The 12,444-nt window shown below is 33.7% G+C and overlaps 2 protein-coding genes across 2 annotated transcripts; one reads left to right on the forward strand and one right to left on the reverse strand.

The window, feature by feature from the left end:
- Positions 1 to 372: 372 nt before the first annotated feature.
- Positions 373 to 1,590, forward strand: LOC110675888 (putative nuclease HARBI1). Its single transcript, XM_021841858.1, has 2 exons — positions 373 to 670; positions 726 to 1,590. Exons 1-2 carry the CDS (start codon positions 437 to 439, stop codon positions 1,506 to 1,508), a joined length of 1,017 nt encoding a protein of 338 aa, XP_021697550.1. The 5' UTR covers positions 373 to 436; the 3' UTR covers positions 1,509 to 1,590.
- A 7,197-nt stretch (positions 1,591 to 8,787) lies between these two features.
- Positions 8,788 to 9,871, reverse strand: LOC5565199. Its single transcript, XM_001649493.2, has 3 exons — positions 9,380 to 9,871; positions 9,109 to 9,323; positions 8,788 to 9,050 (listed from the first exon to the last, which is right to left on the reverse strand). Exons 1-3 carry the CDS (start codon positions 9,807 to 9,809, stop codon positions 8,877 to 8,879), a joined length of 819 nt encoding a protein of 272 aa, XP_001649543.1. The 5' UTR covers positions 9,810 to 9,871; the 3' UTR covers positions 8,788 to 8,876.
- Between the last annotated feature and the right edge of the window lie 2,573 nt (positions 9,872 to 12,444).

The raw sequence follows: 12,444 nt of genomic DNA on the forward strand, positions 1-12,444 counted from the left end.
AAGAGGTAACCAGAAACAAAGTTCAAGGGTGACTAGAAGTTTGAACAAAAATGAAACACGGTGGTTTCCATGGGGTACCGTTCAAATTAGCGGGGGTGCAAACACGTCAACATTTTCCTCCCATCCCTAAATTGACCTGCATTCGGATGCAGCCGGCGCCTGTATTGTTTGTTATAATAATGGGCCGTATGAATAAAAAGTAGTAAAGTTGAGTTTACTACAATCTCGGTAGTAAACGCTATATGTGGAACACGAGTGGAACATGTTTGTGTCATTTTACTCTACTACACCTTTCGAACATACTACAAACAACGCGTCGATATGAATAAAGGTAGCATTTACTACAAAGCTACTGGTAGTTAGCTTCAGAGGTTGCTACTCAGTGCTCAGCGCGTCGTTAATTTGTAAACAAAGCAAGTTGGTGTGGCTAATAAATATGAATCTCAACGCAGGTTTGCTAATGAATGTGAATTTAAGAAAAGAAAAAACATATCGAGATCGACGTGGAGATGGCGACAATTTTAAGTCGTTATATCGATTTACTCAAGGAAACGTAGAATGGTTAACAAATTACTTTCTTGGAGATCAAGAGGAGACAAGAGGGGGAAGTCTGAGTAATATCCAGAAAATGAAAACTTTTTTACGATATGTCGGTGATCCAGGATTTCAGGTAATAAACAAATGTATATTATTTTGATGTTTCTTCTAATATACGGTTTTGTTAGATTGGCGTTGGAGAAGACATCGGAATTCATCAAACGACAGCTTGCAAAATTATTTGGTACGTTTGCAAACACATTACAGCTAAATCGAACGATTGGATTCAATTTCCTTCCACCGAGGAAGAGTTTCGTGAGGCCAAATGTTCCTGGAGCCGCAAAGGGCAAATTCCAAATGCTATAGGTGCTATCGATTGCACTCATGTTCAAATTGTTCGACCACATAATCACCCTGATGAATTTATCAACAGAAAAGGATTAGCATCGTTTAACGTTCAGGCTACATGTAATGCAAATGAAGTTATAACAAGTATCGATTGCTCGTGGCCGGGATCGGTGCATGATTCCAGGATCTGGAAAAATTCTAGCATTTACCAGATCATGTTTGAAAACCCTGCAGGAGCTCTTCTGATAGGTGATGAGGGCTATGGGATTGCTCCGTGGATAATGACACCATACAGAAATCCCAATATTCCCATTCATATGCATTATAATAAGATTTTTTGTCGAGAACGCGTTGTTGTAGAAAGGGTATTCGGTCAAATTAAACGACGATTTCCATATTTACAAAACGCAGTACGAATGGCTACGTATAGAGTACCGTCAATGATTCTTTCGTGCTTTATTTTACATAATATTGCTAAATTCCTTCAAGATGAAGATTTTGATGGTGATTATGATAACACAAATGAAAATAATATTATTGGTTTGAATGAAAATGGTGATATAAAAACTCGCGGACGTAATAGGCGTGATGCAATTGCTGCTTACCTAAGCCGCCGAAATTAAATTGGTTTCTTTGAATCAATGTAAAGTTCAATTACGAGGTTATCGTTCATAAGAAAGTTGGAATTACAAATCAACTGTAATATTACGGCAACGAAATATATGTAAACATTTCTGAAAATGAATAAATAACTTTTCGATATTAAATTTTACAGACTTTGTTTTAATTTCACTCTAGTCTTTCCGAGCCCAGAATATTAAATATACTAAAAACTATTCGTAGTTCTTTAAGATTAGTTATTCTAATAAGATTAAATAAAGAAAATCGTTTCCTGAAAAAATAGAAATAAAAAGGTACTAAACAGGAATCAGCCATGAAAACTAGCAGGAACCAGCATATGAGAGTATGATTTCTTAGAGAATCTAACCATACATGTATCTAATTTATCTACACTCAAAAACAAGGATAGTCACAGAATTACTATTTTTGTAAATAATGGCTATTTTCTATTGGCTTCTCTTTCACTCTGCTGGGAATTCTGATGCTATTTGTTAATTAACTTGTGTTAAAGCATCACTAAGCTAAGCACTAATTAAAGAGAGTCGCATAGAAAATTTTTATTTATGAGTAAGATTTTTTTTAAGTTATTATGACATTACAAAAACTATTACTTCATGTACTTTTTCATGATTTTCTGTTAGAATTGCTCAAAGAAATAATTCAAATATTGTCCTAAAGTTTCTTTCAGATATTACTTCGAAGCCGTCTTCAGGTGTTCATTTAGTGATTCCAACACGGATATTCTATGGAATTCTCTAAAAAAAATCATAATATAAAATCTTCGAGCTGTTACCTATACCTATATATAAAAGTTATAAATAAATTTAGACCGGATTTAGCACTATACCATTTATTTCCTTTATAGTCTAAGAAACAATAGTTGAATTAAATGGTATAGTACAATATTCGGTTTTCATTTATTTATTTCTAAAAAAAATATTTTAGATACCTTCAAGAATCCAACCTGGGTTTTTTCTAAGGATTACTTCAGAAATTCCCTAAAAGATTTCATTTACAAGTCCTCCAGATTCTTTCAGAATAAAAAAAACTCCAGGAAGCTGTCCATTGATTCTTTAACTTATTTCCCTAGGACTTTCAGCAAGATTCCCTTTTAGAACATCTTCAAGAATTCAACCAGTAATTTCTTTAGATATGCCTCCAGGGATTTCCAAAGATTTGCTACAACATTAGCGTTGAAAATTTCAACCATTTTTTTCCTTAGGGTATTTTGAGGAATTACTCCAGACATAACTCCTGCAATTGCTTATGTAATTCCTCCAGAAATCCTTTGACAAATTTCACAAGAAAGTTCATTTTTTTCCACGATGTCTTCCAGAGATGTCAAGTAACTTGTAGAATTTTTTGAAAAAAAAAAATCCGGTTGCCAACCTATTTGATGAAATTTCTGTTAATTCTAAAGGAACCTTTGGGGAACTTCTGTAAGGATTTCTGAAAGAAATCTTCTACTACAGTGGGATTCCGTTTTTGGCATGCTCCGTTTTTGGCATGCTCCATTTTTGGCACCCCCCGATTTTGGCAACAAAATGGATCCGTTTTTGGCAACATTTTTGAATACCATAAAAATTTGTAATTTTTTGTAAATATTATCGTGTCTGTTGCTTTATTTATCTGAATGGCAGGTAAAATAGGCACCGATTACATTCTTGAGCTTTATTTTCGTCGATATTCCTCCAAATATCGTTAACTACTAAGAGCTCCCATACGTTCTAATTTACTTCAGAATGGTCATTGGTCATGCATTCGCAGCGTTTCGTGAGGTCATTAATCTCCACCAGCATCTCAACTAGAAATTAATATCTTAGGCATTCATACTGAGTGACCAGCCCACTTAAGTCTGCCAGTTGGTGATACACTAAAAACACTTCTCTTCAGATTTGGAACAGCACATAAGGGCAACAAAAAGTCTATTATTCACACTTTAAATTTTGTCTCACCTTTTTAGCTCACTGTTTTTATTATTATGGAGTTACAAGCATTGCGTATGAAGAACAAACCGCAGTAACAGATGCAAATACAGCAAAATGTCGTGCTCATAATTTTTGAGGAATTTCATTAAATAAATTGCGTTATTCTAGTGAATTGCAGAAGTGTCAACATATAGTCCATAAAAAAAGTATATGTTTTACTATATTGAATATTATTTTTTAAGAATTGCAATGTTCCATTCAATACCGACACCAAAACGAATGCAAACACAGTCCAAACTAAACTTTATTCTCAAAAATATCATTTAAGCGTGCGATAAAAACGATTGAGAGTATTTTGTTTGTGGTTTTAATGTGTATATTAATCTTTCTGCGAGCTTCTTTCCCTATTTGTTGGAGATTCTTTAAGACGTTAGATTTGTTGAGAGATGTGTTTTATACAAGATTTTTAATCAAGGATACGGGTCTCAATCAGGGTTGTTAACGTTAATCAACGATTAACGCCGTTTCGTTGATTCGTTAACGTTAATTGTAACGATCAACGATTTTTGCGTTGATTTTTCGGAGCCGTTGATCAACGTTAACGTTAACGCTTGGCGTTGATTTAACGTCAACGGTCAACGTTGATTTTTTACGTTAATTATGGCCTTATTTTTAGCAAATCCCAGAGTTTGTTTCAAGTAGGATATGTAATGTAGCAAGAGGTAATAAATAAAACAGCAAATAAGTTTAAAATAAACTTTCAGTTTATTTATCTGTTGTGTTCAGACTTTAACTCCAGTCAAAAACAAAAGCTTGTATCCTGATTTTCCATACAAAATTAGCAACTTTGAGGCACAGTATCACAGTTTAGTTGGAACTGCCATGAAATAAGTATGACGAACCGGTTTAATTTTTAGTGAATTTATCACATTGCAATCATTATTGAAGGTTTTCAGAGGTTTGCTTGAAGATAGAAGATAGGGAACAGAGAGATTTGTTTAATTTTATTACAAACGGTAAGGAGTCTGATCCTATTCTTGGCACTTTAAATTCGCTTCGGCAGTAATTTTTTTTTTTTTTTTTGAAAGCTACTGAGCTCATATTTGGCCACAACTAAAGCTCATATTTGCGTCGCCCCATGCCAAAGTGGTTCATGGAAGTGCTCAAGTGGTATGTTCTGCAAATTTACGTAACTTCTGGATGTGAACAAATTCGTTGAACAAATCAACCACCCAAAACATACCGTTTATGAATTAGGTAAAAAAAATCTCTCGGTTGCTCTTGTCTTTGTCAACCCTCTGGAACTTTTTGGTAAATGACTGCTATGCAATATAAGGAATACGCTATAGATAAAACTGCAGGTCATTTGTAGTTCGTTATTTCAGTCAATTCGAACTACGGCATGCATGCGGCAACAATTTTCAATCCATGCAGTTATTTAGCCTTGAAATTTGTGATGTCGAAACGCCTTCACTTCTCGGAAACCAATGTACAGTATTTCAATAGACAATAGAAATAGAAATACAATAGAAAATTTCCCCGACGAAAGGGCCACTGGGCGACATGGATCGGTAGTTCTTCATTTGCAACGCGTCCGGATTTCTCTTCCAGTCAAACACAATTGTTCTTGGCCCTTGCTGCTTGCATCCTTTTATACCCGTAAACAAGATTTTTTTTCAATTTCCTTGGTTACGATATTTGCATGGAGACAACTTGTTTATCAACGTAGCGAAAATTTTCATTGCATCTACACAGGTCACCCAGTAATCAACGATAAGATTAACGATGTTCGTTGACGTTAATTCAACGCAATCCGTTGACGCTAACGTTAAAGAACATGAAAATCAACGAAACGCCGTTAACGTTGATCTCGAGAAAAATTAACGTTAACGGCGTTATTCGTTGATTAACGTTAACAACCCTGGTCTCAATATAATTAAAATGTTCCTTGCGAGTTGGGACTATGAATTTCATAACTGAACCCTGGAGAATCCTTAGGGATTCTTAGTTCATAAGGGACTTCTCAGAAATTTTAACGGATTCTTGATGATGTCTGCAGATTCCTAGCGAACACTGAGGGTTTCTTGCGAGAATATATAATTGGTTACTGAGGATTAAATCCGAAATTATGTGATTCCTAATAAGCTCCTAAGTTTTCTGGGGCATCCTGGTAATTCCTAGCTGGATAATGTGGATTTGTAGTGGTATTTTGAATATTTCTGGCAAAATCTTGTAGATTTTGGAAAGGTTTTCAGAGAAATTTGAGGAGCAGCCTAAGAATAATGAGTTTTTGAAATTTTTTATTGAACACTTGAGAATTTTCGGAAATATCGCAACAATATTCCTAACAAAATGCTTCAGAGCCCTAGCGTTTTCTTGTAGATTACTTTTTTTGATTAGTTTTTTATGTTTGCCCTTTTGATTGCAGTCAACCATTAGTTATGAAATGCTATACTTTATCAGAAACATAAATTAAAGGAGGGTATTCTAAACTTACCGAATATTGTAAAATTTTACGCTAAAGCCTTAAAGTTAAACTGATTTTCAATATTCATTAACCCTCTAATACCCAACCCTGCCTTTAGACGGGGTACACTTTGGAATTTTGTGTATTTTTTGTAGCTCGGAAATCAAAATGATTTTATTTTTGGCTTAAACCTTGACTCATAACACGTATATGCGAAAGTTTTTTATGACTTTTGAAACATTTTTGTATTTTTGAAAAATGTCTGAAAAATTGTATTCTTATATAACCTACAAATGCCTGCGGTTCATTAAACGTGTAATATAAAAAGTCGTACCTTTTATATTTTTCTACTATCAACCTATAGCAGGAGAAGGGCTTTGTGGCATTAAAATAATTTCAAACCTGTTTTTCCATTAACTACACGGAAAATAAAAATATTTCCAGAAAAATATTAGAAATTTATTATTTTTCAAAGTACCGTAAAAACTCGAATTTTTATTATTGCCAAGAATCAGTAACTAGAAGAGGCTTCAGGAAAAAATGAAAAAGGATAGGGATGTTCAAAAATAAAAATTATAAAAATCAAAAACCAAAATTCATAGATTTGCAAATAAAAATAAATCATTGCCCAAAACGTGTTTAGAACGATTTTAGATAGCTACAAATGATATTTAGATCGAAAATAAAAAGGGTATTAGAGGGTTAAATAAAAAAACTCATGCTGTTTTGCAATACCCAACGAATTTGTTTTGCAAATACGTCTTTTTATGAAAACAGTATTAAATTATTTTTTTTTTCGTATTCTTACACAGTTTTAGGAAAATGCTCAGTTCTTATATAAAGGTCACTTTTGCGATTATTGATTTTACATGGTCCACTCATACAAATAGTGTACATAAAGCTTCTGAAAATCCTTAAAGACATTGAGGCGTAAAAAATAAGTATCTAGAACGTTTATCACAATTAACATCACGGCGCTATAGATTCATATCATAGTACAATATTACGGAAAACTGCTTCGAAGTGAACCGTTTTGAAGTCTTGATGCCATATGGTCCCACAAGGATGATTTAATAACATTCTAATGATGTTTTCAAAACCAATAGTTGTAAAATAAAATTAAAAAAAGGGTTCCGATTTTGGCATGGTTCCGTTTTTGGCAACTGAAAATTTCGATTTTGTTGCCAAAAACGGAATCCCACTGTATTGTTAAAGTCTTGAAGAATTTCTTATATCCTTGTATCAATTTTTGTACCAATCGAATGAGCTTACGTCAAAAATACGTTCATTAAATTATCTAATATTTTGTATTGGTTTGAGCCCAAAAAACTATTGTTGTCTGAGTTTATGCCACACCCATTAGATTTTAATAGTGATTCGCAAATGTGGGTTAATTGTGGTTTCCGAGTACCTGCTGAAATGTCAGATAGGAACCATTTTTCGGCGAAGTGAACGTCAAACATGATCAAATATGTCAATGGGAAATTCCTGCAAGGGATCTACCAAGAAAGCGCTTTTTTCGGATTGCAGTACGCAGTTGAAAAGTAAAGTCAGTTTGAACAGGAGTCGCTGTAGAAAATTTCTGGATTCGGTTAGAAACTTCTTTAGCAATTTCTTTTCAGCAGCATATCAGGAAAAAATGCCTTAGTAGTTCAAGATCATGCTTTATCTTTATAAAAACAATATTTCATTAAACATTTTAGGATCCTATTGAAAATGCGGACCAACTCGATGCTTTCAAGACAAAACGACTTCCAATGGGATTGCCAAATTCCGTCTTATAAGAACATCTTGAAATTGTTGGAGAGCAGGTATATAACACATCATGCAGTGGAGATGGCTGGGGTACAATTATAAAGGTAGCGCTATCCAGGATTTTACGATTAACGGTTATATCATATTTAAACTTTATTTTTAAAAATGGGCCCATTTGAATTTGAACCTTGACACTTTTGATCATGTTTGGCGTTTACTTTTACGACAAATTACCAACTTAAACCAATGAAAAGCATTTAACAATTGAGAGAACATATGTTTCTGGCCTAAGCTTAAATGTTTATAACTAAAATTTGGACAGGGCTTTAGGAGCATATTTCGATTAAACTGACCCAGTGTGTGACCGAGCAACTTGGATTTTAAGAAACATCTGTGTATTCTGCAGGGAACTATGAATCCTGCAGGTAAATTATTCACAGATTATTTCAGTTATTTTATTATTTTTTTCACCAATGATTTATTTAGTGATTCCTTTAAAAATATCCCGCAGATTATATATTTTTTAACTGATTACTTCCAGATATTTCATCCAGCATTTTTACCATAATTCTACCTATAATTTCTCCACGCATCCAATCAAACTTGGTACAATTATTTCACGTCTCCAATATATGAACGATAAGTAACTTAATGATAAATAGCATAAATTATGGAAATATGAGAAGTTTAAATACATGTTCAAATTTTGAAGGCATTCAATATTTTTGGACTAACTGTTACGCTTATATAATTTGCACATTTAAGCGAAGTACGGGTAGCAAAAAGTTAGGCGCTCAGGTAAAGTTTCTCAAAATTACCAAGATAAATTTGACAGCAAAGGTCGCGGCTATGATACGCGCGGAACGTTAAACGAAACGACTACAGACATGGTAAAATCAAGCGCATTTCTGGTCTGCTGAAAATTGCCGGTGCGAGCGCTTTTTTTACGTGTAGAGACATGGCCTAGGACTCAATTTATTAATATACGTGTAACACTCTGTTCAAAATACTTTTTTTTACCGTACTGTATTGTGAATAACTTTGAAGGCTGTTGTATAAATATAAATAAGTTGGAATTTAGAAACAAAAATTAAAACAATTTGGTTTATTGTTTTCGCCATATTACTTAAATTTTCGTTTTTATTCTATTCATTTTATTAAATCGATATCGATGTTTTATTTTGATCGATAAATTCTCCTGATAACCTATACTCTCGAAATTATAGGTAGCGATCTAATAATGTTCTGGCTTTATCGAGTACTGTCTCCATTTTTTCATTTACACGCATTTCCTGTTCCAGAACTCGAAGCTGCTTGATTAAAACCATTCGCTGCAGTTGCGTTGTCGACAAATTTTCTTGGTCAGATCGTGGTTTCGATGGTCTGGATCCGTGCTAAAATATCACATAATGTTAAAATCCAAAATAGCATCATATATCTCCTATTACCTACCGTTTCATTCGAACGCCTATTTGTTCGTGCAGGCGGAGTAAGTTTTTCACCAGCAGAAGTGGAACCATCTAGATTTGGATCAGATTCCAAAATAATCGATGAATCAACTGGGGCGTTGAAACGAGGAGGCGAGGAAATCATCAAAGGATCATCCGAAGAGATAGTAATATTAGGTTCTTTGAAAACCCTTTGGGAAACACCAACTGCAACACCATCTGTATAAAACGAAAATTTGAGAAACGGAATCAAGTGGATGAAATGTCATACTTACATTTAACTTTCGCTACTGCTGGGTTGTCTTCAGCTCCTAGGAGGTCATACATGATTTTTTCGCCCGGATTTAGATTTATTTTTCGGTTTACTGTGGCCTTCTTGTCGGTTTTCGTTTTGATGCGTGATTTCATATTATTCACTTTTTTCAACACTTGCTTTTCTGTCATGTTTATTCCTTTTTCAATCAAAAAGTGCATGATGATTTCCTTCACCGCGTCAGATTTCTTTTTCTTTAATTGGGGCGTTTGACTTTTCATCAGCAAAACACTTCCGAAGCGCTGCAGAGCCGTGGCGAATTCAACGTCACTTACATTGTTCGTTTTTTCCAAGAAGTTTTCCGTAACATCACGGTGTTCATTTTCTTCATCTTCATCAAGAAAATTAATTTCTAAAGAGCGGAGCACATCGACTTCCAAATTCCGCTCCATTTTCCGCTTTCACAAACTTTATGTTTTTCACACAAAATCACAAGCAAAACAATCCGATAAGTTTTGACAGTTCTCTTCTACACGCAAAATTGTTATTACTCGAAATTTAAGCTTTAAAAACCTGAATTCGGGTAAATCGCTTTCCATTTTTACCCGCAGCAGGGTAGTTTTGTTGGTAGATTTTTGTTTGAAGAAGCCAAATTTAGGTAGATTTTTACTAGATTATGGGATTATGTAAGCCTTTCTGGGATTCTTGTGGCAATATTAAAAATCTGGCATTTGATTCGATTATTGATCTTTTAAAATTATTCTGGTATCTTTGAGAAGGTATTTCTAAGTTTTTCGAATTTTACATCAGAATCTTAGCACTGGAATCTAAAAAAAGTCTAGTAATTTCATATTTTTATGTTGATGTAATCTCAAGATATCTTCATAAGATACAGATTTCTAGCTAAAATTCCAAAATTCTCAGAGAAACATGATTTTATTAATTTTAAGCGTCACTCTGAATATATATTTCTTAACGTGCAGCATCACTCTACACTCTGAATGGAATCTTATTAACGTGCAGCAGCAGTCACTGCTCATGTTCGAAGGTAGAAAGTACTACATGTTCGAAAGGTTTTTTATTCATACCAAAAGTGTAGTAAACATTGTGGATCTTGTTTTTGAGTAGATGCTACATGTAGTAAAGTTCAACGATTTTTATTCATACGACCCAATGAGAGCACTAGTATTTACGCATTGAGTATGCTACTAATCCTGAGTAGCGTCTGTTAATTCCCTGTGTAAGTACAGCTGTTCTTGCAATAACGAAATAGCAACTGCGAGCGGTCAATCATGCTCATGCTTATGCTCATAACATAATGGATTATATTTTTGTTTAAATTATAACATATTTTGTTTCAATTTTGATTAATGTAAAGGCAATTTTGTTATTTTTTTTTTGTTATATTAACTACTAATTAACCAAAATTATAACATATGTTGTTACAAAAACGTCTCATCTAGGTAACAAACACTGTAATAATTCAGTTTTAATCCACTGGGCGGGTTAGCACACGTTTCTTAATTACTATTGCGAGTTATAATTTCTGGAATTAATCCAGAATTTTGTTAAAAATACTTCAGGAATTCCTGTAGTTATTTCTAAAAAAAAAATCTCAGCGATATTTCAATACGTTTTTACAGGGTTTACTCCTCCAATTCGGCTGTACCCAGTGAACCACGTATCGTTTAAGAGTGTGCATCTAAAATCACATATTCGTACGTCAAAAATCACAATCGCGCAATATAAGCGTTATCAATATCAGCACAAGTTGTATTTAAATCCCCAATGCGATGAGCGACAATCTGTGTTGACAACAAAACATGTCGTAAATAGTGCAACATATAATCGCGTCAAGTTGTAAAAACTGACAGATCCTATATCAATTCAGAAAAATTATATGAAATCGCAATAACTTAGCAAAAATTTACACCAAAAATTGGTATCTGCTGACGATGGGCCTCAATGAACAACAAAGCAAGTGTTGCTGTACATAAATCATGCATTAATATTGGCAAATAATTACCATCATTTTGTGAGTCCGAGGCTTGGTGAAAACTTTTCTTTTATTTTCATCCAAATTTTGTGGGATCGTATTTCTGGTTGCAGAAAGTCCGAAAAAGTCGTGCCAAGTGCGCATATAGCCTCCATTTTGGTAGTACTGCTCAAATTGTCCAAGTTTTTCTTCAATTTCTTCAGGTATTCTACACGGAATTTTTACGAACATTTTTGCAAGGATTCTTTCAAAAATTCATCCTGAGAGTTTTTCATGAACTACACAAAAAAAATTTTTTCATTCTAATTAAATCCTGTAAAGATTCCTAAGAAAATTCTTTCAAATATTTTTGCAATGATTTATCTAGGTTCTTCTATGATTTAAATAACTATTCCTAAGGTTCGTTCACAGATATAATTTTCATCTTCTCCACGACAATGACTGCATCGGAAATACAATAGCTTTGCATTTTTTTACCCACACAAATGTTTATTTATTTATTTCGTCAAGCATAGGTAGACTACAAACAATAATTACAATACTTTATTACATGCTATGGATTACTTCTATTGTTCTTAAGTCGTGTTTAAGCTGCTCTTTGGATATAGTAATGCCAATGAATTCGCAATGTACATTATACTGACGCATCAAACGGTTTATTGGTCCGTTTTGAGCATAATGCGTTCTGCATGATTTTTCTGAAAATACCGTAATTTCGGGTGAAATTGATCATTTTTCAAAGTTTTTCTAGTCTGTTTTCTATAATGTTGACAATGCCAAACAACTTAATGCAGGAAAACAAGTACGAAGGTGAGCCTCATCGACTCATGTACCGAAACTTTCTAACAAATGTCATTTTAGTGTTAACAAATATCTCTCAAATAAAAAATCAGGGGATCACATTTCGGGGTGAAATTGATCACTTGTCAATACCATAATTGTTAGTTTTCAAAACAACTGTACATGATAAATTTGAGATCCCTGAATCCGAATATGCTTGCCAAATTCTTAACAATGCAATATTTATATAAATAATGAATAGTTAAATTTGAAGAATTACGTGCAAAACGCCTAAATGTATGCAATTTACT

Source organism: Aedes aegypti, chromosome 2 (genome assembly GCF_002204515.2).
Source record: "Aedes aegypti strain LVP_AGWG chromosome 2, AaegL5.0 Primary Assembly, whole genome shotgun sequence".
Lineage (NCBI taxonomy): Eukaryota > Metazoa > Arthropoda > Insecta > Diptera > Culicidae > Aedes > Aedes aegypti.